Source organism: Antrostomus carolinensis, unplaced genomic scaffold, assembly GCF_000700745.2.
Source record: "Antrostomus carolinensis isolate BGI_N321 unplaced genomic scaffold, ASM70074v2 scaffold23028, whole genome shotgun sequence".
NCBI lineage: Eukaryota > Metazoa > Chordata > Aves > Caprimulgiformes > Caprimulgidae > Antrostomus > Antrostomus carolinensis.
The window spans coordinates 37,138-62,461 of record NW_010335314.1 but is presented as its reverse complement, the minus strand read 5'-3'; the positions used below and the strand labels follow the sequence as shown (position 1 = coordinate 62,461).

At 36.9% G+C, this 25,324-nt stretch overlaps 1 protein-coding gene across 1 annotated transcript in view; it reads left to right on the top strand.

Moving 5' to 3' along the window:
* The window catches only part of ARHGAP29 (Rho GTPase activating protein 29), a 27,449-nt gene extending 2,854 nt beyond the window's left edge, over nt 1-24,595 (top strand). Inside the window, exons 2-22 of the mRNA XM_010174513.1 lie at nt 6,168-6,264; nt 6,644-6,716; nt 9,975-10,035; nt 10,517-10,654; nt 10,928-10,992; nt 11,459-11,569; nt 11,700-11,780; nt 12,037-12,225; nt 12,483-12,620; nt 13,909-14,099; nt 15,894-16,060; nt 16,615-16,743; nt 16,912-17,010; nt 18,534-18,697; nt 18,943-19,131; nt 19,284-19,421; nt 21,049-21,278; nt 22,064-22,370; nt 22,543-22,651; nt 23,028-23,147; nt 23,644-24,595. Of these exons, the coding sequence (XP_010172815.1) occupies nt 6,660-6,716; nt 9,975-10,035; nt 10,517-10,654; nt 10,928-10,992; nt 11,459-11,569; nt 11,700-11,780; nt 12,037-12,225; nt 12,483-12,620; nt 13,909-14,099; nt 15,894-16,060; nt 16,615-16,743; nt 16,912-17,010; nt 18,534-18,697; nt 18,943-19,131; nt 19,284-19,421; nt 21,049-21,278; nt 22,064-22,370; nt 22,543-22,651; nt 23,028-23,147; nt 23,644-24,542 (3,582 nt within the window). The 5' untranslated portion in view covers nt 6,168-6,264; nt 6,644-6,659 and the 3' untranslated portion in view covers nt 24,543-24,595. The remainder of the gene's footprint in view (nt 1-6,167; nt 6,265-6,643; nt 6,717-9,974; nt 10,036-10,516; nt 10,655-10,927; nt 10,993-11,458; nt 11,570-11,699; nt 11,781-12,036; nt 12,226-12,482; nt 12,621-13,908; nt 14,100-15,893; nt 16,061-16,614; nt 16,744-16,911; nt 17,011-18,533; nt 18,698-18,942; nt 19,132-19,283; nt 19,422-21,048; nt 21,279-22,063; nt 22,371-22,542; nt 22,652-23,027; nt 23,148-23,643) is intronic.
* Nucleotides 24,596-25,324: the final 729 nt, after the last annotated feature.

The window sequence follows — 25,324 nt, the reverse complement described above, 5'->3', positions numbered from 1 at the left end:
AAAAACTACTGTTAGGAAAGCACTGTGCATATTGTGCAACTGTAGAATTTTGAAAGTAACTCCAATCTTTATTGTGCTAAAAATGCCACTTGAAACAAAAGCAGTACAGTCATGTCTTCCAGTTTCCTGGCAAATGTGTTCAGGTGGGTCGAGTTGTAAGACTGTACTTGAGGTACATCTGAAAAGTCTGTGTTCAGCCATAGCTCACTTGAACTATCTTAAATATGATCTTGTATGATGAGAGACCTTTAAAGGAGTTGATTTTTGTAATGGTAACAAAACGTGATTTTCCTTGAGCTAGAACTGAGCTCAAGTTTTGACTTTTTCACTCCCCCTTGGTTACATTACTTTATTAATAATTTTCTCATAGGCAATGGTTTGACGGTACTGAAAATCTAGCTTTAAGACTGCCTGTTACAGGATACAAAGTACAGTGACAATGGTGTGCAGTACTGATCTGATACAAATGTGTTCTTCCAGCTTGAGTAAATAAATAAAAAATGTTTTCTGGTGGAATAAAAGATTTATGGCATGCAGTTGCTGTTCATAGTATTCTCACTAATTTCTCATTGAGTTAGTCTTCTGTCTCATAAGCAGCATACATTCTGGACCTAGAACGGAGACACTGATGTAAACCGCCTGGTTATTTTTTGGCTAAAGTGAACATAAACTTGCTCTGTGGCAAATTGTTGTTCCTGTGATCCAGCTCTGTGTGACCTGCCCTGGTGGAGTTCCCAAGTCAATTGTAAGGAAAGGGAGCTCTGGTTCACACTAAGGAAGGTGGTCTCAGTCAGTCCTGCCTCAATATTTGTAGCCTTTGATACAAACAAGTACTTTTATATGAAAACTTCAGCAACACCTATAGCTGTTTGCTCTGCCATGTACTGTATTCCTCATGTGTCTGGAGATGGAAATGCAGAGTTACAGGGTCTCAGCTCTTTCAGATGGGTACTTCGGTGCTGCCGTTCTGAGAACAGCAGGAACTGTGCTGTATGGAAATAGCCTACCTCCCCCCAGCATAACCTGTGGTAAATGTGAAGGCAGTTCTTCTCTCTCTTTAGCACCTGTTTGTTTTTTACAGCTGTTTTTTGTGTGAGGATCCTACTGCTCTGTGTTTGTATTCAAACTGAAGTGTATAACTGCTGGAACTGAGGAAGCTGAAGTATAGAAATACAGCATGTTGTGGTGAATTGTAAGCATATCAGACCTCAAGTTTGCTTACAGTGGCCTGTCAGTAACCCATGTGTTCACAGGTTTTGAGCTGCGGTTATTTCACTAGAAGTAATGTAACTTTTGAATAAACAGGAAGCTACAAGAATGTGAGGAGCTGGTAGGACAGAAACAGTATCCTTTTTCCTCTGTCTTTGCAGGCTGTGTTAATGGGACATTATGAAAGAAGTTCATCTGACTCATCTGTTTCTTGTCATTGGAGGACAGAACTATAAAAAGATATGGAAGCGCTCTGTATCTGTAGTCAGATTTATGACTAGGAAGAAGATTAACCTGGCATGGAAAATTTCTGATGTTTATTTAGGAGAGGATAAAGTAGAAACAAGCTGGGATTTACAGTTTGGGGTTTTGGTTTTTTCCTCCCTTCAGAAATAGAAGCATAACTGGCTTAGGTTCTAGAAAGACCTTTTTGAATCTCTGCATAAGGCCAGGGTTTCAGATCTAGTTTGTATTTGGAACTTCACATAAGGGCAAATGAGCGTGCTTGTAGTTCTGTTTTGAATGTCTGATGCTTTTCCTTTTGGACAGATTGAAGGAAGAACTAGTGATAGCATGTTGTCTTAATCTTGCTACAGAGAATGATGTTTGGCAGAACAGATAATATCAGACTCTTACCATTTTAGACTGAGGTTGCGGGAAAATGTAAGGGGGAAAAAAACCCCAAACTTTACTTCTGTGGTTTTATCTTGGACATGGCATGGTTCACTCACTTCTTGCTTGGACTCTACTACTCATCTGTGTGTACTCGAGACACTTCACTTGATCTGGGAGAATTGAGACTTACTGAAGCATCTTGCCTGGAACCCATTTATACTCCTATTTCTGGAAGTCACTTCCCAGTCTGGCACACCTGATACTCATAGTTGTTATTTTCTTACTCAGTATCTTTAAACAGTTGATGGCCACAGAGGACGTGGTTCTCCTGATTTCTTGAATTCAGGTTTGTACTGTTCTTTTGCTCTGAATTGTGCCTTTTGACTTAACTCAATCACTAGAATGAACAGAGATTCCTGGTAAAGCTGAAACTTGCACTTGTCTTGTAGAAATTCCCTTTTTAGGTATGTTGGGTGTTTTGTTTTTGTGGTTTTTTTTGTAATAGTTCTGCATCAAAGTTAAATACCTATAGCAAGATGAAGTAGTTTCAACTTGGGTGGGGTATCTGTGCTGTAAATTCAGAGTAAAATTTGTTATGGAGGGAGTAGGAAACAATTCCTCCAACTTGTTTTGTTGGGATCCAGCTAAAGCTGGGGAGGCTGCCAAACTTGGTAATAAGTACAGGCTGGTGAAATTATGTGGCACAGAGAACTGGTGGGGCCTGGATAGCCTGCTGATCCTCTCTAGCTGTGAGATCTGAGAGTACCCTTCTGCCTCTTTCCAGTCTGCATACTACTACCTACTCCTTACTCTGATTCCTCCCCCTGGTTTTTTTACACATTTTTAAAGATGAGAAGTAGTAACAAGAAGTATTGCAAGTCCTAATTTGGGGGGAGTGTTTTTTGCTTGGTTTTTTTTTGTTTGCTTGGGTGGTGATTTTGTTTTTGAAATAGTTCAGAAAGGTTCTTGAAAGCATTGTTGGGAGTGTAAGAACAGAAAATTGGTCGCAAATTGGTATTCAGTTCTAAGAAGTCAGCCAGTTAGTTACTGCTTAAAAGTCAGCTAGTAAAGTATGGATTGAAGATGTATCCCTGTCTAAGGAAAAAGATGGTGATGTTACTGTACCTGTCTATTAGGTATGAGAAAATTGACCTGCAAAGAGTCCATTCTGCAAGGTGGTGTAGTTAAGACTTCTCCAGGCAGACCACTGGCAAAGTAGCTTTGTTGCTGCCAGTTTGTGGGGTGGGGGGTGGAGGAAGGAAGTGAACTCCTGCAGACTTAGGTATGGCTGTGTCCCCTCTGCTATCTTAATTTGTCTGGAAGAGGACAAGAGAGCATGGCAGAAGCTTGTGTGCTGTGGTCACTGTGAGCTATCTAAGCATCATTGTTTAAAGGCCTTGGTTGCACTTTGGTTTTGACAGCTGACAGCCTCTTCTTCATAGTTTCAGAAGCATTGCTGAAATGTCCTCAGGCGCTGCTTCAGCTTCTGGGATTCTGGCTTCCCAAACTCCCATGGCTGTTGCTGGTTCCCCAGCCTGTTCTGTGCTGGATTCAGAAAGCTTTTGATGGCCTGACTCAAGAGTTGAAACCTTCCAGTGGCCTGCAGCATTTCGATGAGGTTACTGAACACACCTCAGTTTGAAGACAGCTTTGCTAGCTCTGGAAATGTAGATCCACTTTAATGAAAGCTGGACTTGCATTTCAGCTACTGGATTCTGGATTTAAATGTATTGCTATTATATGATTTTTCAAGTTCACTATGTGGCATCTGAAGTCTTACTTAAAAGCGTTGTTAAGTTGTATACTTGCTTTGAAATCCGTAGGACTATAGATAGATAGCTGTCATTTCCAGACATGGAAAGATTACTAAAGTTCATTGTTGTCAGTAGCTATTGTGTGCAGTCAGGATGTCCTGGGGAAAGAGCGTGCATGGTTTAAAGTTGATGTTAAGTACATCAGCATTCTAGTGGCTGGTAGTAAGCTAGAAGAAAGTTGTTTGTATTCCACTGAATTACTAAAAGCTTGGACTAAACTTTTTTGGGAGAAGTGGTAATTTGAGATTGGTTATTCCGTTTGTGATGGATCCTGAAAAGAAAGGATTTGTTTGGTATGTGACATGTAAAGCTTAACAAAACTCTTCCTGGAACAGGAAGGCAGAGTGAAACAGATTGCATTTCTTTAGGGAGAGGCTATCTATATTGATGTCTTGTTAGCAAAGTGAAAGAAGTGCTATTTCTCTGAAGACCGTGCAGCTAGCTAATGGACATACAAATGTTCCAGTGGTAAGTGCTTTGAATGTATAGACAGTTTTTGTTGGTTCCTTTTAGTTTTGAAACAGTTTGTGTTTCATGCTGGCACTCAAATGATTTTTCCAGTCGGTAGTGGCTGGTAAATCAGTAGATCTTGTAATAACTGTTGTTGCTTAATTATTTGGAATACAAAGCTTAGGTTTATAAGAAGCCTTATCTCTGGAAGGCTGAGGTTTTCAACTAACCTGAATTTAAAAATTCAAAATAATTTAAAAATCCATTATTTACAAAGTTGTTTAAAAAAATTATCTGTGGAATTTTATTGAGTCTCATTTCAAACAAAGGTGCGAGAGGCATTTTTTAATGTAATTACGAAGTGTAAAAGAATTAAGAGGTAGGAGAAGCTGTGAACTATGTTAGTTAGTTCACTTAGTTCACTTCACTAAGAAGTGAACTATGGCAACAGACTGTTAATATTTTTGTAATATGTGGCAATTTTTTTCTTTTATTGCTGTAGGCTTATTACGACACATTCTTCCAAATCTGCAAGTAATTGTGAAAATAGCCCATGAGAAGAATACATATTTTCTGTAATAGCTTTGTATAGAAGTGGTTGTTATAAAAATGTTGATCAGGACTGTTGGCATGCTGTGTAAAAAGGAATGGATTCAGCTGTGTTAATTTACTGGTTAAAAACTTTTCCTTTCACAGAGGAAGTCGAATGGGTGAGCAGATTACTGTACTTTGTTTGCTACCCATTAGTGTTTAGGCACCTGGCAGGAAGTTTGAATACATTTTAAGATTAAAGTCTGTTACTTTAATTTGCTAAGAAAATGTGTATAGAATGAGCAACATTTTAATGTGATTTAATTTTTTCTACTTCTAGAAGTCATTGCAGTCAGTTATTTCCATACTTGTACTTGAAATGTGAGGAGGATACATAAATTAACATTGTTACAGGTCTTGCAAAAGCAATTAATAGCTGTCTCATTGCAGTATCTCTGAAACAGATGATCCTGAGTGTAACTCAAGCATCTAGATAATTAAGAATACTGCATTGCTTAAAAAAAATTAAGCTTTAAAAAAATAAATACTAATGTGAAATGGTCACTTCTCGTAGTGTAAACTGGGAAAACTTACATCTAGAAGGCTCAGCTTCAGCTCAAAAGAGTGTACTCGACTTTTCTACAAAAAATTTCCCAGTCACCAAAGATTAAGGAGTTAAGTTGGAAACAGACAAAAATGGTTGTGCTTTTTGTCTTTTCCTTTCTCCCTCCTCCCACTTGTCCAGTAGTTGTTAATAGAAACTCCGGATGAATAATTTTTCTTGTGTCATTTTTCCAGTTTGTCATGGAAGCATGTTAAAAGCTCAGTGTTGAGTGCGTGAATACTGGTCGTGATCACCAGTTTAAACCGTCTAGTTTGTCCAGGAACACTCCCTTTCCTATTTTGGAACAAAGATAGTTATGCTGAGATTCTTACCCACTTTTAACAGGCAAAACTGAGGAGCTTTTGACAGACAATGGAGCTAATAATTAAAGGTTTTTGCAATGGACACTATCTTTTGGTAGCTTTCTGTTTGTCTGTACTCAAGCCAGAAATCCTATGTTTGGGATACATACACAGGATTGCATACAGTTGCCAGAGTGGGAGGGTACCCCCATAAAGTGCTGCTCCTGTTCTGAATTCTGAAATTTTGACTCAAAAAAGAAATGTTTTTTCAAATATTTGACTACATTTATGAGCTGCTTTGTGGTGGTGCTGCTGCTGTGTGAGTTGACTCTTACTGGTAAATGACTGTTTTTTCTCTTCCCCTCACATTGCCATTATGTTCCCACACAAAGCTGCTTCTTAAGTGGGAAGATATAGGAAGTGAGAGAGTAATCTGATTTCATTGTGGGAAGCATCTGGATTCTGTTAGTTTCCTTCCTTTAGTGTTTACTTTCTCACTAATGTTGTTTAAAAGTGTTTTTTCAATTGTCCAGAAAGGTATAATGTTGCATGTTGTGTAGGAGACTGTGTATAGGATTTGTCTTTAGGCCCAGCAAACTTGCTTGATTGACCCCACCCTTTGGTTTTCATTTTTTTCCTAAGCGGTGAACTTCAAAGAAGTTAATGACGAAAATAAGAGAGAACTCTTCAGTGAAATATTTTCTTCCATTGAAACATTGGCATTCACCTTTGGAAACGTGTAAGTTGGAATCCAGAAAGAGTTTTTAAAGAGCTCAGTGGAGCTGAATCAAATTAAGACTAAACAAGAAAAATGAAAACTTCAGCTTTCTTTTGGACAAATATTAGCTGATAAAATAATTTAAATTAACCACATCAGAAGAGTTTTACTGCTGTGCTTGGGTGGTGTGGGTTGGTTTTTTGGGTTTTTTTTTTTTCCTTAACAAGGAAAATGGTGATGTTATAGAAATTGCAGGAAATATAAGACTACTTACAAAAATTGTTTTGCAGAACTTTCAAAGGATATTAGAAACACTGTCTTGAATTTTTGTTCTCAGTGATCTGAAATTGCTTGGTGAGGTAAAGTAATGAAGTAACATAATTCTTTGTTTTTCTGGCAGTGTTTCAGACTTCCTTATGGGAGATGTAGACAATGGCTCGTCATTGGGGCTTCCTGTATCTCGGCGAAGTCAGGTAGGCTAAACACATTGCCTTGGCGTGTGGAATTATCTCTTTTAAAGGAGACTTTAATTTCCACTGAAACTGTGCATTATGGGGTTGGGACACTAGGAGTCTTCTAAGTGTTAAAACAAGATTAAACCCATGAAAAAAAAATAATGCATTCCAGGTTTCAGGTACTTGAATGTATTTTTTCTTCTAAATGCCAGTGATGACTCAACAAGGCTATTGCTCAAATATGTAAATGATAACCTGTTGTAATTGTATTTGAGATTTTTAAATTGGTTAAGTGAAAATAACTAAATACTTAAGTAAGATACTTGAGTGATTTACATGTTGAAGTAGTTAAAATAGACCTGTTAGACCTAGAAGCTAAAGGTTTAATGACCTCTTCTTAGAATCAGAGGATTAGGTTGCTGATAAAAAATATGAAGTAAAATAGCATAGAAGCCAGTATATCATTTAACTTAAATTAGATTATTTGAACAAATACTATTTCAGCTAATTGGTTCATCAGCAGAAGGAAGCTGCTGAATTTGCCAATATTTTAATCTTGTAATGACTTTGCAATGCAAAAATGTGTTCCTCTGGAACCAGATGGTCGCATATATTGTATTGTGAAGTGAATGCCTGGCTAAAAGATGACTCTTCTGAACATGGAGGTGGGAGAAGACCAAGGGGAAATTAGAATATAGTGAAATGAGAGAATTCTATTCTAGACGTTTCAGAACTCACCAGCTTATTTTTAAAAGCCCTTTTTTTGTAGTGCCATTTGTTTTTCCTGATGTGGAAGGGATCAATTATAAATTTTGGAGCAGATAGGATAATATGGTTCAATTTATTGGAAATATGTCCTAAATACAAGTGCATTTTCATTCGGGCAAATAGATACACATTTAACAGATAAAGCATTTCACTTTGATTTCCAATTCAGAGAGCAATTTGGAGGCCAACTAGGAGTAGAGTGTTAGGAGGAGTTAAATGCAAAATATTTAAGTAGCTGTATTAACTTTCCATTCCTATGAATGTGTACATTCAGTGGTTGAACATAGCAGCTAATTGTATCTTAAAAAAAAATAGAGCATAACATTTTGGTAGAGTTTAATATGTAAATGCTTTGAGGGTTAATTAAGGAGAGAGATTTCAATTGCCTGTTAAGTTAGGGACCTCCCTGACTAAGCAGTTGAAGATTGCTCTGATCTAGCTTCTCTTGACTGCAGGGGAGTCTGCATTCTTTAGTTCAGGCATTCCACTTGGAAGCTTCAGTTAAATGATATGAATACCCCCTCTTAGCAAATGTAATTGTTCTCATTTTAGCCCTTGTAGTACAGCCAGATGTACAAGGTGGGAGCAAAGATATTTCTTAATTAAAAATAGAAGAGGTTTAGAATACATTGGAAGAGCCAAGACAGGCATGTCTGACCTTTCATTTCTCAACAAGCTATTTGAATGCTATTTGATGCTATGTAGATCTGAGAACATAATAGAGGAGGATAAAATTTTGAAAATGCGTGCAGAGATTTGCCTTTGTCAGGGTGAGAGTTCTTCGGTAATGGGGAAAAAAAGGCAGAAAAGACTGGTTAAAGTTGAGAAGTGAAGTCAGGCTTTTTTCCCCCCCACCCTAGGCTCACTGGAATAACTCATTGGGTGCTTGAGGGGGCAAGCTGTATGGGTCATGTTCTGATAATGAGTTGTAGGACATAAGTAAAAGTAGTTGTCCATGTGCTTGCTTTTAAAACGTGGTATTACATATGCATGAGCATTGATTAGCTGTCCTAACTAGGTTGTATGCCTGGATTACTGGAAAGGAATGAACAGTTCTCATGTCTGAAATTATTTAGGTCTTACAGAATGGGAAATAATTTTTAGGACCAGAACTTGTGTGTGCCTCCTGTATAAAGGATGGCTTTTTTTCCTATTCTTATTTGTTCTTCCCTAAAAACTGTATGCCACTTTAAAATCTACTTCAAGACAGTAATACTTTACACCCAAATCAGCACTAAATCTAGGAATGTGCAGGCTTTCTCTGCCACTGAATATTGATCCATCTCTAATTGCAGATTTTTTTTATATACTGTTTGTTTGATAGACAGTTTTGGATGGATTTCCCACCTATTCTGAAAAAACCTTTCCATTTTACTGAAGCTTTCTTGTACAGCAATTATACTAGTCTTCTGCTCTCTTAGGAATGGGGCTGTTCTTTAGACTGTAGTTTGATTCTGTTTGATGTAATTGATGATTAATACCTTGCATGTTTTGGTATATGGAAAATCTTTTGCTGTGAAGTAAACAATGATTGTTGAGGGATTTTTGTGTGATTTATGATCAGTTTCCATTTATGTTTTTTTTTTTTTTTTAAAAAAAACCAAACAAAACTGCCTGCATTGTTGTTACTGTGCTCCATTTTAGCTTTAAGTCTCAAAATAAAACAGCACCAAAATGTAAAATAGAAACAAGCTGTTCCTGTAAAGCTTAAGGACACTTAGCAGCTATATCTTGGCCTTTGTCTTCTGCTCTCTGCTTCTGTTTTCAAGAACAGTTTATTAATTTAAAATTATGTAGGGTTGTATTATATTTTGTGTTTTATAAAAGGGGGGGTGGTTACTAGGTAAACTTTTTATTCACTTGAATTTGTTCAGCAGCCTGGTTTACAGTTTAATAGTTCAACTTGCACAGTTAAAGAGATAGCAAAATGCAGCATGAGGACAAAGATAGGGATGTGATCTTGTGCTAAATTCCTTTTATTATTGGATTAAATTCTGTCAGGTTGTGCTGATTATCAGGACTTCATTAGCAAGTGTTACTAGTCAGCTGTTCTGTTTACAGTGCACACCTGCAAGTAATTTAGGGGAAATCATAAGTTTATTCCCTTGAGGAAGAAATACAGGATTCTAATGGCTTGTAGAATAGTGTCTGTTACATGTATATGGTATTAGGTCTGTATGAAATGATTTTTAAAAGACAGGTAGGGATCTAAGCAGAGCTGGAGGTCACTTAAATATCAACCTGATTGGTTAAACAATTAACTCATTTACCACAGCCTTTCAAGATTGTTGGTTTAAAGTTATATAATGATTACTTGCTATTTATTATGGCTCAGTCGACAGCTATGGAAGCTTAGAAGGTACTGAGCCTTAGGTGAGGGGGAGTTACAGCACAGTTTGTTGTTTTATCTGGAAAAAAAAAATCAGATTATGCCATTTATTTTGTTAGCTTGTCAGTTCTAGTGAGAACTTTTCTTCCCCAACTTAATGTTTTTTTCTTGTACACCAGTCTTTTGAAAATCTTTCTGTGGAGTCTGGGGGTTCACTGCATGAAAGGGATGATATTCAAGGTAAGTAATTAATTTAATATTAATAAACACTATTCTGTATTTGTTTTCAGCTTCTAAAATGTTATAGATAAGTTGCTTGGTCACTTTTTTACACTTATGCCGCCATTAAAACTTCACTGTAAAAAATTTGCTGTTGCAGAGATTTTATGCCTATGTGAATAACCAACCTGGGTTGCTTTTGGGGAGGGGAGGGAAAGAACCAAGGCCTGAAGCACTTCTGTATGTCGTCATATGATCAGTGTTTTGTTGGGTCACTTTCTTTAAGAAAGTTATGCTGACCATATGACTACTCCAGATAAAATACTATGACCTTTTAATTTGTTCTAAAACCTCTGTCAGTCCTGTTTAGAGTCAACTAGTATTAAAGACCAGCTCAAGATCAGAGCTGCTTAAGTGTTCGCAGTTGGCTAATACTGGCTTTGCTCTCAGTGTGTGGCCATGTCTAAAATTCACTTCTTTGTGTTCAATGCTTTATTTTCAGGACATCTTCGAGCAGAGGACGTGGATGGAATGCTCCTAAGAAATGACAGCGGAATTGAATCAGCTCTGTCCTATGCTAAAGCATGGTCAAAATATACCAAGGATGTAGTCGCATGGGTAGAAAAAAAGCTTAGCTTGGGTGAGTGGCTCTTTCTGGCATTTAATCAGCTTTGTCATGATGAAATTAAATCTGTTGTCAGACCTCTGTGCTGCAGACTGTCAGTAATGTGATTTCTAAATTAGTAGCTGTTCCGCTAAAGTGAACAGAACTATCACGCATTTCCTATAATTAAAGCCTGTAACAAAGTGAAGGTGGTCCCCTCTATCTGTTAGAGAGGAAGAATGTAAAAAGCATTTAGCATGAGGTACAATTGTTAGTGTAAACAGTAACTGTGAATTTTTTTTTTAACAGAAGTGGAGTGTGCTAAAAACTTAGCAAAAATGGCTGAAACTGCTAAAGCTGTTGTTGGACACCAGGTGAGTACATCTTTAAATATGTATTGGATGCCTTGCCCAAAAGTGAAACTTCGGGGATGTTGAGAAATTGATTTTTAAGTTGATAACAGAATTGATTTATACTGTAAATCACTAGTTAAAGATCTGCTGTATTTTGTCTTCCCATCTCATATGGAAATTTGGATATATAAATTTATTTTTGTTGAAAATGCAGAATAACCTTATAGTTCTCAAAATATGCTTTTTCTGTCAAATATCTTGTAAGCTTTGTGATTTGGACTTGTAGACATCTCTTTCAGAGTGTTTTCCTAGTAAAATGAAACGTAACTGAGAAATTAGTCATTCATACCTAACTTTGACTTCCACACCCATTTTAAGTACCTTACTATATTTAATTGAAAATCAAGTTCAGTTATACAACCATTTAGAATGTCATCATACCTTTACCTTGCCTAGAACATTAATGTTTTGTTGTATGTAATTTTAGGATTATATGCCATTCCAATCAATATTCATTAATGCTTTCCAAAATGATATTGAGAACAATCAACTTTGGCAACAAACAGCTGCTGCTCTCCAGTCTAACAAATTTGTGCAGGTAAGCTTCAAGAAAAAGACCAAGATACTGTTTAGGTTTTTTAAAAGTTTTATAACAACACAGATTATTCAAAAGAACAAACTTGCAGCCTGTAAGCCTTTGATGTACTCTATTAATGTTTCTTATCTAGCCTCTTCTTGGAAGGAAAAATGAGTTGGATAGACAAAGGAAAGATATCAAGGAGCTTTGGCAACGAGAACAGAAAAAAATGGTAGGTATTTCTTTCATATCTAACTGTTCAATCAGAAATTCTTCAGAAGGACAAAACTTTCAAACTAGGCTGTTATGTAGTATGTAACTATCAATTTCATTACATATTCGTAAGAGGTTATCTTTCTATGACTGTGTACTTTGCAGCATACAGCTCTCTGTATAACAGCCTCTTAAAGCATCACTTTAATGTGATGTTTTAACTGGAAAATTTAAATCATTAACTCTTACTTTTTTTCTTTCATTGCATTCTGCAGCAAGAGCTGGAATCTGCTCTAAGAAAAGCAAAGTTGTTATATACACAGCGTCAAGATGAGTATGAAAAGGCAAAATCTTGCACTGCTCGTGCTGAGGAGGAACATCTTGGCTCAAGTGGAAGCTTTGTGAAAGATTTCAGCAAGCAACTGGAAAAAAAACGAAAGCTAGAAGAAGAAGCTCTTCAAAAAGTAAGAGTTTTTCTTCCTTGTTTTTAAGGTTAAGCCTACACTGGTTTTACTCATGCTTTCCCAATAGGAGCATTTGAGCAAGTGTTCTGTTCATAATTCTTAATATTAATCATGCTATGGTCTTTGGGCTTTTATCCTTAATGGAAAGTGACAATTACAAGCATCTTCAGTCTTTTTTTTTTCTTTTTTCTTTTTTTCCTTGCTTCTAGTATCAAGGCCTGTAGTCCATCAACCCTTTAAACTTGTGTTTTCTCTAGGCTGAAGAGGCCAATGAACACTATAAAGCAAGCATGGCAGAGATTGAAGAAAAAAGAAATTATTTAGAAAACTTTAAAAGTGATGTCCTAACACAGCTTCGGGAGCTTATTTACCAGTGTGATCTTACTCTTAAAGCTGTAAGCATGCTTTTTAAAATACGTTTGGAACAGATGTATAAATGTGATTAAGACTAAGAGAGGCCCCATCATAGTGTTAGCTGCTTAAAATAGAAAGTTTTCGAAGGACAGAGGTCAGGCCAATAGAAAAAGAAGGAAAACTTTTAATATGTTTGTGATGTTCTCTCTCTGTTAGGAGTGTAAAAAAAGAGAATGTTATACATGTCTTGAATGGTTTTGGGTTTTTTTAATGAGTTGTTGCCTTGCAAGAACCCTGACTACACAGTTCTTGTAAAATCTCTCTAAGACTATTGATGGCAGTAGTACTACTCTGTTGCTTAATTATTATTATTTTAATTAGTGCAGTAGTGAAGATGTTTGGCTTAAGTACAGAATGGACATTAACACACTGTAGCATGAGGCCTGCTAATCTTAATGACAGTCTCAGGATCCATTGCAACTAATTTAATGTATTAATGTGTGTAAATAAGCAAAGGATTGTCAAAACAGCATACCTACATACAGTTTTTTAAAAAGTTTTAAGATCACATTATGCCAATAGGTGCATACTTTTTTTAGATGAGACAAAGACAAGTTAATGCTGGGGGTGAGGAGGGAAAATAAAAAAACCCCAAACACACACAGCCCCTTCCAACCCCTTCTCCCCAAGCAACCCAAAAACCAACTCATAAGACCAGTAGAAAGCTTAGACAAACTTGTCAGTTCAAGTATATGTAAATTGCAAACTACTTTGCAACCCCAAAGCTGAAGAAGCAGCCATGCAGTGACCCCTTCCCTGGTCTCTGCCTTGTGATAAAATATTTTAGAAGTTTTATGTAATTTAACAAAGAAAGTATTCAGTTACTGTGTTCTGTTGGGGCAAGGAATTTTGTCCATTTCTTGTCTCAAGGTGGTATGGAGCTCATCTGGGTTTGGAACTCCAACTACTTCATCATTGTAGTGGTGACTAACATTCTCTCCAGAGCATGAAAATTGCATTTTTGATAGCAACAAACTTTGCTCTTTATTCTGATCAACCCAAACTGCAGATACTGGAATTGCCTTTGCTACCTGGAGGATTTAATAACCCAGAGAGAAAAGGAATACTAGCATCTGTACTACAAATGAAGTTCTTGCAGTTAACTTTCAGGAATCTTGCACAAAGTCCATCCCTACCAATGTTACTATTTTCCAGAGTTTTTCTAGTCTTATTGTTTAAATAATTTTATGTTGGGATATTAATTTGGGTTGAGCAAAGTACAAGTGAAAAATCTGGTAAATTTTCTACAATTTTTTTTTCTCCTAACAGGCAACAGTTAACCTGTTCCAGCTGCAGCATGCTCAGGTTGTGTCTCTCCCAGTTAACTGCCAGTCCCTCTGTGAGAGTGCCAAACTCTATGACCCTGGTCAGCAGTATTCAGAGTTTGTGAAAAGTTTGCCAAAGGAAGGTGTTCCAATTGAATCAGGTTCTTTTGAAACCCAGAGTTCCCAGGTTGATGGGTAAGTCCTAAACTACTGGTGGCATTTGCTTGGTTTAGAATGAAATGTTAGGCACAAGTATTTAACAGTAAAAACAACATTTTTGGAGCAATAAAATGAATCCTGGTGTTTTACCATGCTTTAGCATTCTCTATTTCTTTGACGTCTCTTGATAGATTATATATAATGTTGACTTTAAAACCTGACTTTAAATTCCAAAGCAGAATGTAATTTTGTGTAGTAAGACTTGCTAAAACATTGACAATTGTTGTGCAAGAATTAACTTGTTACTATTTTAATGTAGATACTGGTTAATAGGAAAAATGAAAATTCTGAACTCAGTGTGGTGTGACAGTAGTATTTGATAATCAGTTTAGAAAGTCTGAGGGAGGTACTTTTCCACAGACCTTGCTGCTACAGTACCTTCTTTCATATTGTTTACATTTGGCAACTTTTTTGGCAGGAAGTGTTGCTCAATTTCTGTCTCCTGCCGTGTGACTAAAAAAAGTTGAGAGTCCACATGTCTGTATGTTGTAACTTAATTATTTTTTTCCAGCCTGTGTGAAATGGCAGTTTTTACTGTTAATCTATTAATGATACAGCTACTGTGGAAGTAAAGACTACCGGACAATCATGCCAAATGCTTTTCCACCTTTAACTTGTTGTAAAATAGTCCTCTTGGCACTAAAGCACCAGAATATCCATTCCAATCTGTGTGTTTCACAGTTCTACAGGAAAGCGTCGTCATCGTCTTTCAAAAGGAAACCAAATACAAAAAACCTAATGCTTGAGTCAGGCTTCTACCAACAAAAGCCAGGAAATTCAAAGTTAAAGTTGAGATTCTCAGTTCTTGTCTGTAAATTTCCTGCCTTTTAAGACTGATTTAGGCTGTACTCATAAACATTGACTTGGGGGATTTAACTATGCAGCTCCCCAAGAAACTGATGAGCATGAAATTTGAAACTCTTTGTGTGCTTTCCCAGCTATTTACTGCTTAAGATTTATAGGAGTGTGTTTTTTCTCCTCCCCTCTCCCCACCTTTTGTTTTCTTTGACATGGCCTTGTGGTTCTTTGTGTACCTGAAGTGATCGTTTCTGTTGTTTAGGTCTGCCTTTTTTTTAAGGGACAGTGGATTGGACAAATGCAAATTTTAATTTTTTAAGTCTTTATTTCCTTCAGCTGTATAGGGTAGAACGGATTTAGAGGAACAGCTTCCTGACTGCTAACTTGGCTAGCAGGCCATTTTGTCCACAGGGTGCTTCAGCGTTTTACGTTAATTACTGTTAACAGTTTTCTCTCCTTATTTTGAGAACAGATTTTCACAATGGACTGACTATAAGCTCTCCCTCAGCTTCAGCACGTTTTCTGTGCTTTAAAAAAGTGCAGCATTTTAACACCTATATGTTTATAGGTGAATGGTCCTGATGGCTGGACAGAGAATCTTTTGGAGGAAAGCATAAAAGTAGGCTGCAATAGCCTTTGAATTACTCGGATCTTTATATGAACAGATTTGCTGTTTTTTCAAAGTCTGCAAAATAACAGTCATAATACCTTGCAGAGGTGTGGAAAAACTGATTTACGTGGAAGTGAGGAACATCGGGAAATTGCACATATTTAAAAATAAATTGGCACAGTTCTCCTTTTTTATTTTTTTTTTTTTAATTTGGGCTTTAATAATTACATGTCAAAGATGTATGTTCATGAACAGCAATTAAATGAAGCATTCCTAGTGCCCAGGGATAAAAAACCACCAAACATTGCTTTTCATTTCATTCTGTCTTATTCACTCTTCAAATTACTTTCTTCTTTCTGAAGGGTTTTTCATAATCAATCAACCAACAGTGTCCATACATCACATGGTAACCTATCTCAGTGTTCAGGAGATTTTCCTGCTCAGACATTAGATGATGTGGGAAGCCCAATTTATCATCGTTCACAAAAGATTGGAGAGAAGAGATCTTCCAGCAGCACAGATATACAAGGTAGTTTTTCTGTATTTCATCTGGAGTTCAGTCTCCAAATAAAAATACCCTAAAAAACAGGTGTTTGATGTCTCACTGTCAGAAATGTAGCACTGAAGTAGTCACTTTAAAATTTGAAGCCTATTAAAAAAAAAAAAGTTATGGATTTGAGCATAAGGGCAAATGGAAAACTGCCTGTATGCTTACCTAGATTCTCAGACAAGAAAGGCGAGGTGCAATTCGGACAGCAATTACTGTCAAGCTCAGTCTATTAAAATATTTCCATTAACTTTAGCAATTTAAAATCCATTGGTTTTGTAAATACTACGTTGATTTCAAGTCTTTTGCAAAAGCACAAGTGTCAAGTTTCTGAAATTCATTTTCTTACATCTTGAAGCTGTCACAAGAATATATGCTGTGGGTTTTTTCACTGTATTGTGTCTTCATGTAACTCTTGCAATATTTTCCTATTTTTTAGTATAAAAATACTTTTATACTAATTTGTCTTTGAATAAAAATAAAATAACGTAATTTTGTCCTTGACTCTTGGAATTTTCGGATTTTCTTTTCAAAAGCAATGCGAGGGCCACCACCATTCAGATCATGGTCAGTTGGCAACCAGAGTGGAGGAATGTGCAGCGATTCTGAAAGTGCAGGGGGAAGCAGTGAGTCACGATCCATGGATTCTCCATCTGCTAGCCCAGGTACAGCTACACTCACTACTATACTAAGTTGAAATCGTTTCTATGGCCTGTTTTACATTAATGAAGATGCTGTTAATTTAGCCAGTATTGGACAGAGCCTATAGTGAAAATGAGCACTTGAGTGGAACGATACTTAAAAGCTTCCTGAAAATTTTTCTTGTCTGCTAGGGGATTTTAAAAGACGACTTCCCCGAACACCTTCCACTGGTACTATGTCATCTGCAGATGATCTTGATGAAAGAGAGCCACCATCTCCTTCAGACTGTGGTAATGTTATTTCCATATCTGAAGTTCCCAGAAGATGCTTTTTGTTGTAGAGTGTGGGTTTTCTTTTTAGTGCACTTAAGAAAAGTACATTAACAAGGCTGTGATTGCCAGCAGCATTCTTTTTCAATACAGTGTGCATCCACTTGAGGTTGAGAGCTGAAGAATAATGTTCTGGTCATTTTAATGAAGCAGTTCAGAATTGTCTTCATACATTTAGATTAAATATATGGGCAGCCTTTGAACATTTCTAGTGTCTTCACCCTCCTGAGGTAACATAAATGATCCACTAACCATTCCCTCCAGACATTTTTGTTTAAAATTGTCTGCATGGCACTGAGGTATGTAAGATCACTTCCAAACTATGAAGTGAAATGCACAGATTTGCAGAGTTGGTAATTGGCAAATTGGAAAAAAGTGGATCCAAATGTTTAGAGTAGTAATTGAGATTTTACCCTTTTCAACTTAGATAAGCAATTGGTAATTTCTCTCCCAGATTTGACCCAGAGCATTTCTAATTTTCAAATGAACTTTGACTATATAAAGACAATGTTGCCACAGGTACTGAAACCTGAATAACTGGATGTGAAATACTTCTATGAGATGGGATGTCTGCAGTACTTACAAACTCATCCTGAAATATTTGTGGCACTTGCTCAGTAAAGCCTTTAGGAAATTCTTCAGTTAGTCCTTATTTCCTAAATGTATACGTTGCCTTCTAGGAATGAGCCTGTGGTTAACAGTACTACTTCAGATCCAGATTTAAAGCATGGCAGCATGTTAATGAATGCAAACTTTCACTTGGAGTGGTATTGTTTAATCAATACTTGAGCTTTTAATAAGCTTTTTAGGCAATTAACTGTATGTGTTAATTTTAAGCTTTTATCTGTAAAACAAAAGATTTTGGTTCACCAAATTGTTGATAGCATTTTAAGTAAATTGCCTGAAAAAACTGGTCACAAAAAGCACCAGTTGTTATTCAGTTTTAGAATCCTCTAGAAAATATTTTTATGTTATCATAGGAGATTGAGAATCAGTGATTCTTTGTTTTATATGGATTCTGCTGTGAGTGTGTGTTAATTCTTCCCTGCTGTAAAGTACTCTTTTTTAAGCATTTCAGAAACACTGCAGGCCAAACCATGATGTTACCTTTCATCTTCTCGTACAGGATTTTGAAATACATAGAATTAAACTTTCATGAATAGTTGCCTGAATTGCAGGGCAGTGGAATTAAATGTCGTAATATTTTCACATGCCACTAACACAGGAGAAAACCGAAATACTTAAAAATGCAAACCTGATAATTTAATTCTACTTTTACGTAAGATTATTTGATAGTTATTGTATCTGTTATGTAAACTGTAACATTGTTTTGCTTCCTTATGATTTAAATGGTTTTGATTACTTTGTTGGTTGCTATTACTTACAGAAATCTGTGTCATGCAACACAGTTCTAAAAAATAAGAATAAATACCCTATCCCAATAGTAGATATTAGAATGAATGTAACAGAGAAATTCTCTCTAGGTTTAAATGATCTGACATCTGAAACTGCAAGTTCTCCAGGACCTTTTAGAAACACTAATATGTCCAAAGCAGCACAAACACACAAACTGCGGAAGCTGAGAGCTCCATCTAAATGCAGAGAATGTGACAGCTTAGTGGTATTTCATGGAGCTGAATGTGAGGAGGTAGGTTGAAAAGCAGTTTAAATTGCTTCTCGGGATTTATGGAAAGTTGGAAGTTTTAAACTTGCATTATTTTTCTATATAAAAACAACAGACTTTGTGGCATGTAGAATCATTGTGAACTCAAAGCAGAAGCACAGCAGACTAATAAATCTTTCCTTTTGCTCACATATGGGGTGACAAACAGCAGAGATATTTCTTATGGTGTCAGATTATATCAAACCATGTGCCTTTTTTCTCCCCTGTAGTGTTCACTTGCATGCCATAAAAAATGTTTAGAGACTTTAGCTATTCAATGTGGGCACAAAAAACTTCATGGAAGGCTTCACTTGTTTGGAGTGGAATTTGCCCAAGCTGCTAAAAATGTTCCTGATGGCATTCCTTTTATCATCAAAAAGTGTACATCAGAAATTGAAAGCAGAGCGCTGAATGTCAAGGTATGCTCAAGTTTGTTTATAAAACTTAAGTATGAACAACCTTTAAAAAAAACCCAACTTCATAAGATGTTAATGCTGTACTGTTGATATAATCTGTATTTTACAGTTGCCTTTCAAATTAAAATAGAGTTTTGCTGGTCTTTTAATTTCAGGGCATCTATCGTGTGAATGGAGCGAAATCAAGAGTTGAAAAGCTTTGTCAAGCTTTTGAAAATGGAAAGGATTTGGTCGAGCTCTCAGAACTCTATGCGCATGATATCAGCAATGTTCTCAAGCTGTATCTCCGCCAGGTATGTACTTGAGAGGTCAGATGGAAAAGCAAAGTAATGTAGTACATTCTTAAGTACAAGAGGGGAAAAAAAATCCTTTTCAGCAGTCCTGCAGTCGAAGATTAAATGAGTGCCTTGTATATTTGCAGTAGGCTTCTTTATTTTCACATGGAGCCTGTGATAGGGGCATGGAAAACTGTGAGATTACTGACTGCTAGTATTACAATCTGTATTCCACATGAGCGTAATGTCTCTTTAAATACTAGTACTACATGCAGAATAAGTTGGGGTTTTTTTATCCACTTGTACTGAAGCTTTCATTTCTGAAACTTTTCTGATTACTGAATTTCACAGAATCACAGAGTTGTAGGGCTTGTAAGGGACCTCAGGAGATCATCTAGTCCAACATATTCTTGCTTCCTCACACAGGCAGATGCTAATACATTGCTGCTAATATATGCTAACAAAAAATTCATGCAACACTCATAATGGTAATGTGTTCATTTTGGAGGGATTATCCTTTTTTTTCTTTCAAAATGGAGCTTTAAAGCTTCATAATTGAGTTTTCCGAACCAGTTTCAGTATGTGTCTGAAGAAATGAAGCTGGGATGTTGCCCAGTGAAATTACTGAGTCGCACTGAAAACTTGTTAACCCTGAAAAGAATAATCCTTAGCTGCATGGTCCTGTCCTCTTCCTCACACCAGCTGTCAGGGATGGGCGTTCCAATCCTACGATCACCATTAAGTTAAGTGCTTTTGAAAAATTACAAAAATGTACTCTGCCTACTTATTCAAGTAAAAAGGTAGTATACATATTATATGCATCATACTGGGGTACCAGTTTGAGGCACTGTACTGTATTTTTAAGAGGGCTCATAATAATAATAACAAAGTAAAATGTGTTTTCTTCTGGTCTTACTACTTCCTTTGTAGCTGATCTGTTGGTGTGGTTTTTAGGTAAACCTGCTAATTTAAAATGCATGAACAGTGCTATAAACATGCAATGAAGACATATTTAGACAGAATCTGGAGTTAAACTATATTTGAGGCTATTTATTAAAACTAATTGAGTTCTATCTAGTCTTCCTACTTTTTGCTTTTATCTTAGTTGGGGCAATACAAATAGCCCCGTCAAGTTTGAGGTTTTTGTATCTTTTTTTGTAATTTTTTAATTATTATTAACCTTTTTTAATTCTGAGAGAATACTTAAATCGCAATTAAAAACGAATGTTACATGGCCAAAAATCCAATTTTAAAAAATGGAATATGGATCAAACTTGATACCTCATGTAATATACTATCAAAGACTGAAAAATAACTGCTGTGTTATAATGGTATTTGTGCCTATGCAGTGTAACGCCCTTCCTTGTAGCAATCACTTTCGTGAAATCTGTACCTGTATTGGTAAATGCTCAGTCTTGAAGCTATTGCAGTAAAGGGCTAGCAAAAGATTTCCAGGGAAAGGCTGGAGTGTTTTTGTTACCTGGGACTGGATTTGACAAATTCTGGTTTCAGCTAATGAACAAGGAGTAAGCAAAGTAATCATCCAAGAAAAGATGCTAGACCAGACAAAGTTGAAGGAAAACAGGAAGGAAACAAGTTAAAATTCAGGCTTGAGTATGTTTCTGAAATGTTCTTATTTCTTCAGCTTCCGGAACCCTTGATTTTGTTTCGGCTTTACAATGAGTTCATTGGACTTGCAAAAGAAAGCCAGAATGTTAATGAGGAATTGGACACTAAAACTAGCCCCAAATCAAAGAAAAGACAGTCAATCTGTATTGAACTGAATAGGATCATCATTAAAATTAAAGATCTTCTGAAACAACTGCCTGTACCAAACTATAACACTCTTCAGCACCTTATTGGACACCTTCACAGGTGAGAAAAGATTTTAAATGCAAACAGATATTGAAAAAGAAACTGATACTAGGAAACTCTTGTACCCTTTTGATGACTGTAGAGGAAGAACTCACATATACCTTAGAAGACATTGTTCTGTTGCTGTTTCTTTTTCTAACATAATTCTCAGGTGAGAGAAGAATATGAAATTGAAAGAAAGGGGGGGAAGAGCTGAGCTCCATTATTCTTGATTCTCTGCTAGCACTGAGGATAGCAAGTAGTAAGTAGTGGCAGCTGTAGGGACCTAGGTGTGATTTAAAACAGGATATGACCCAGATAGATAGGGCAGAGAATTAGTGGCTATTAACAGAAAATTGAAACTTGTATCATGTCTGTTAATAACTGTTCTCCAGTTACATTTCACTTCGTTATCCTCCAATTGCTGGATTGTATGATGATGTGTGATGAGGATGTGCCAAGCTCATGAGTGCCAGTAAAAATGGGTAATATTGGGCCACAGCTATATTATTACTTAGAATGAGAGAGACAGTCTTTTCCCCAACCCCAGAAATGCCAAATAGCCACAAATAACATTAACCAAATAGGATGTAAAAATACCCTGTGTGGAAAGCACTTAGTCCAAGCTGCTGTTAAATGCAGTCTGCACTGAAGATTCTGCCTGCCAATTAAACACACCTTCATTTTTTTTATTGTCTTCTAAACTCTTTAGACATAAGATAATATTTTAAAACCTAAAATATTTTTGAAGTAGTAAAACCCTCTAACTCTTGGGGTTTTGGATTTTTTTTTCCCTCTTTATGCAGGGTTACAGAACAGTCTGATGAAAATAAGATGTCAGCCAGCAACCTTGGCATAATATTTGGCCCAACTCTGATCAGGCCACGTCAAACAGACGCTACAGTTTCTTTGTCCTCACTTGTGGATTACCCTTACCAGGCCCGGGTAGTGGAGTTGCTCATAACATACTATGAAAAGATATTTGATGTTTCACTGAAACCACTTCTGAGCACATCTCAGTCTGAAGAAACTGCCGTTACAGACAGAGTTGCTTTATCAGCAGAAGAGAGGGAGCCACAGCCGCAGAGGAAGTTGTTTGTTGCTGTAAAGGAAGTGAGTAACTTTTCTTGTACTGCTGCAATGTTCCCTGTGCCACCTTAACTTCTCCGTCAAATGCTGCAGCGTTCCAGAGCACGTTTCAATTAAATTTTTGTGGGAATTTTTGTTAAGGAGTGCTTTTTCCTCTTGAGTTCTTGTTTACTTTTTCTCTGACTTTTGTTAACAGGGTGTTTTGATAGCTTCAAGTGAAAACAGAGCTTCAGAAACAGCTGCGTTGTTTTTGGAATCAAACAATAGCAAGAATACAAAAGAACAAGTAGATACATCTGCAACTGGTTAGTGTGCTTTTATTAAGTACTGGGGTGGGTGAGTAAGCAGTCATGGACGCGTTAGATTATAGTGTACGCTGCTCTTCCATTTAGACAGAAGCAAGTGATAAAACCTGCTTATCACTGCTTGATACAATGTTTATCTTTGTAAGAGAAACACCGAGTTAAATCTTTCTAAAGGCTTTCAAGAAACCTGTGTTAATGGAATCAGAACTTAAAGTATTTGGTAAGAGAATAGAAGAGTGTTTTGGTTTCTCCTTTTTTTAATTTTTTTTTAAATTTTTTTTTTATTTATGCTGTGACTGTGGGTTTCTGAAATCCACTATGATGATGCAAACCAATTTCCACCAATTAACATGTTTTGACCATTGTTTTCCCCCAGAATGTGTATCATTGCCACTCACTGGAACTAAACCAGAAGGCTTTGGGAAGATTAATTCTCCGACAGAATCATCAGCTACCAGCATTTTGGATATTAACATTTCTGCTCCAAAAAAGCCAGGTTTGCTAACCTAACTATAAATCTTCTATAAGATTTTTTTTTTTTCCTGTTTATCTGCCTGTGCTACTACAGTGGTTTGTTTTAAAGTAGGTATGATTTCATCTACTTTATTTAGGAGTAACTACACGTGGCACCTTTTAATTATACTGTTTTTTAGCTGGTGTTACCAGTTCAGTCATGTCCTGTACATTAACAGTTTAACATTCTGAAACCTGAAAATATTCAGAGATGGACGGGAAAGTACTAGCCAAAAAAGAAAAAGTGCAGTTTCGCTTTGCCTGTTGTCTCCTTGGTTACAGCTGCACAGTATGTGTTTTACTGCTACTGAAAGGCTAATGTTGGCTTAGAGTAGGATACTCCTAAAAACTGCTATCCCATTAAAATATGAACTGTCAAGGGATCATGAATAAAGTTCATATTCTGTTGGCAAAAGTCTTGCTGACTTCTCTTTATATTTGGTGCAAAGATCCAGTCACATCTATTTGTGTGTTTCTAGGTGATGCTGTGAGTCCAGCTTCAGAGAGAGATGATTCATTTGTTTCTGTAGGTGAAGACGGCTGTAAAATTAACTTATTTCCTGCAAAACCTAACCGTCAGATTACCAAAGTTCCATTGCGCGTTCCAAGGACAAAACCAGCTACTCGCCCTGTGAGCCTACCGGTAGACCGAATACTTCCTCCGTGTGTTTTAAATGAAAGAAACTCACGAAATGCAGGCGCAGTAAGTCCAGAGAAGCTTGGCAGGAGCCCTACTATTGAAGAAATTTCAGAGGTGAAGGCACTCCCTGCTGTTAATACTTGCTGCAGACTTCCTTGTTATGACACCCAGATGCTGAGAAAAACTTGGGACAAGCAATATAAACAGTATGATATCACAGCAAGGACAGCAATGATCATGACTAACGTGCCCCAGGAGAACCGAGCACTTGAGAGTGGAACTGCAGGTGCCTTACCTTCATCATGCAGCACTGGTAACAATTCAGCTAATGCCATTCTTCCTAGTAAGCCATATTCTGTTTCTGTCAGGTCAGGAAGGACAGCAACAGAAGGGAATGGTCCTGATGCCAATCCTCTTGCAGCCTTCAGGGCACCAAGAACATTACAACCACCCCCAGGGACATTTTACAAACCACCCTCTAACAAATCAAAGCAAAATGAAGAGGGTTCTTTTGCTAAAGCTTGTGCACCAACCAGTGCTAGCTCTGTGCTTCACCAGGATAATACCGAGAAACTGGCTAGGAGCGCAGCACTTCCATCAGGTGATCCTGAACAAAACACAAATGAACAAAAAACTAGCTCAGAGGATATTCACCCCACAGATCTGAAGCCTACTTACCAGAGACTGAGACCAAAAAGAATCCAAGAACTGGAACACAGGGAAGCTCATTTTGTATAGGGTGCAAATTCCTCTTGGACTGTAATTTGTTGATGTTGCCAGTGGAGGCTTCCCTTTACTCCTTTATCCTTTGCCTTCCCTTGAGAATCCTACTTTTGTGCCATATTGAAGTTATTTTTATATATGCAGCATTTTAAAAATGGGGGGAGGGGGGAGACCTGGGGAATTGTGAAGGAAATAAGTCAAACTTTTTGTAATTCAGTAGCTTTTCATAAAGATTTAATGCATACCCAGTGTAGATACAGCTAATGGGTTCACTGAATAAGACACTGAGCTTCATTCATTGTATGGAATGGAGTGTTTATTCATAGAGAAACAACTATTGCATGTAGCAGTGAAAGGAGCCATTTTTCCTAATAGATGTTATAATAACAATGGAAGGTTTAATGTTCACTGTCTAAGCATAAACCAAAGCTTGTGCTTTGCTCTGTAAAAGCATTTGTTCAGTTTTGTAATCCTGTGCAATTAAAGCTTTGCTCCCGAACAGACTTACGTACTGGCCAGCATGGCCCATAATTATGTATCATATGTGTATATTTTAGGCAGACATGGTTATCTGTTGCCAGTTTTCTATGTTGTCACTTTAATTTTTTTTTATTATTATTATTTTTTTTGTACAGCAAGGATGCACTTACAGAGCTTTACTATTCAGAAGAAACAATCAGTCCACATCTGGTTTCTTGTATAGCTTAGCGCGTGGGGCAAATGGGCACCAAACAAGACAGGCTGTGCACTTCTGGAGAGACTATAATTTGCCGTGGTGCTGTCTTTCCCAGGTGAAA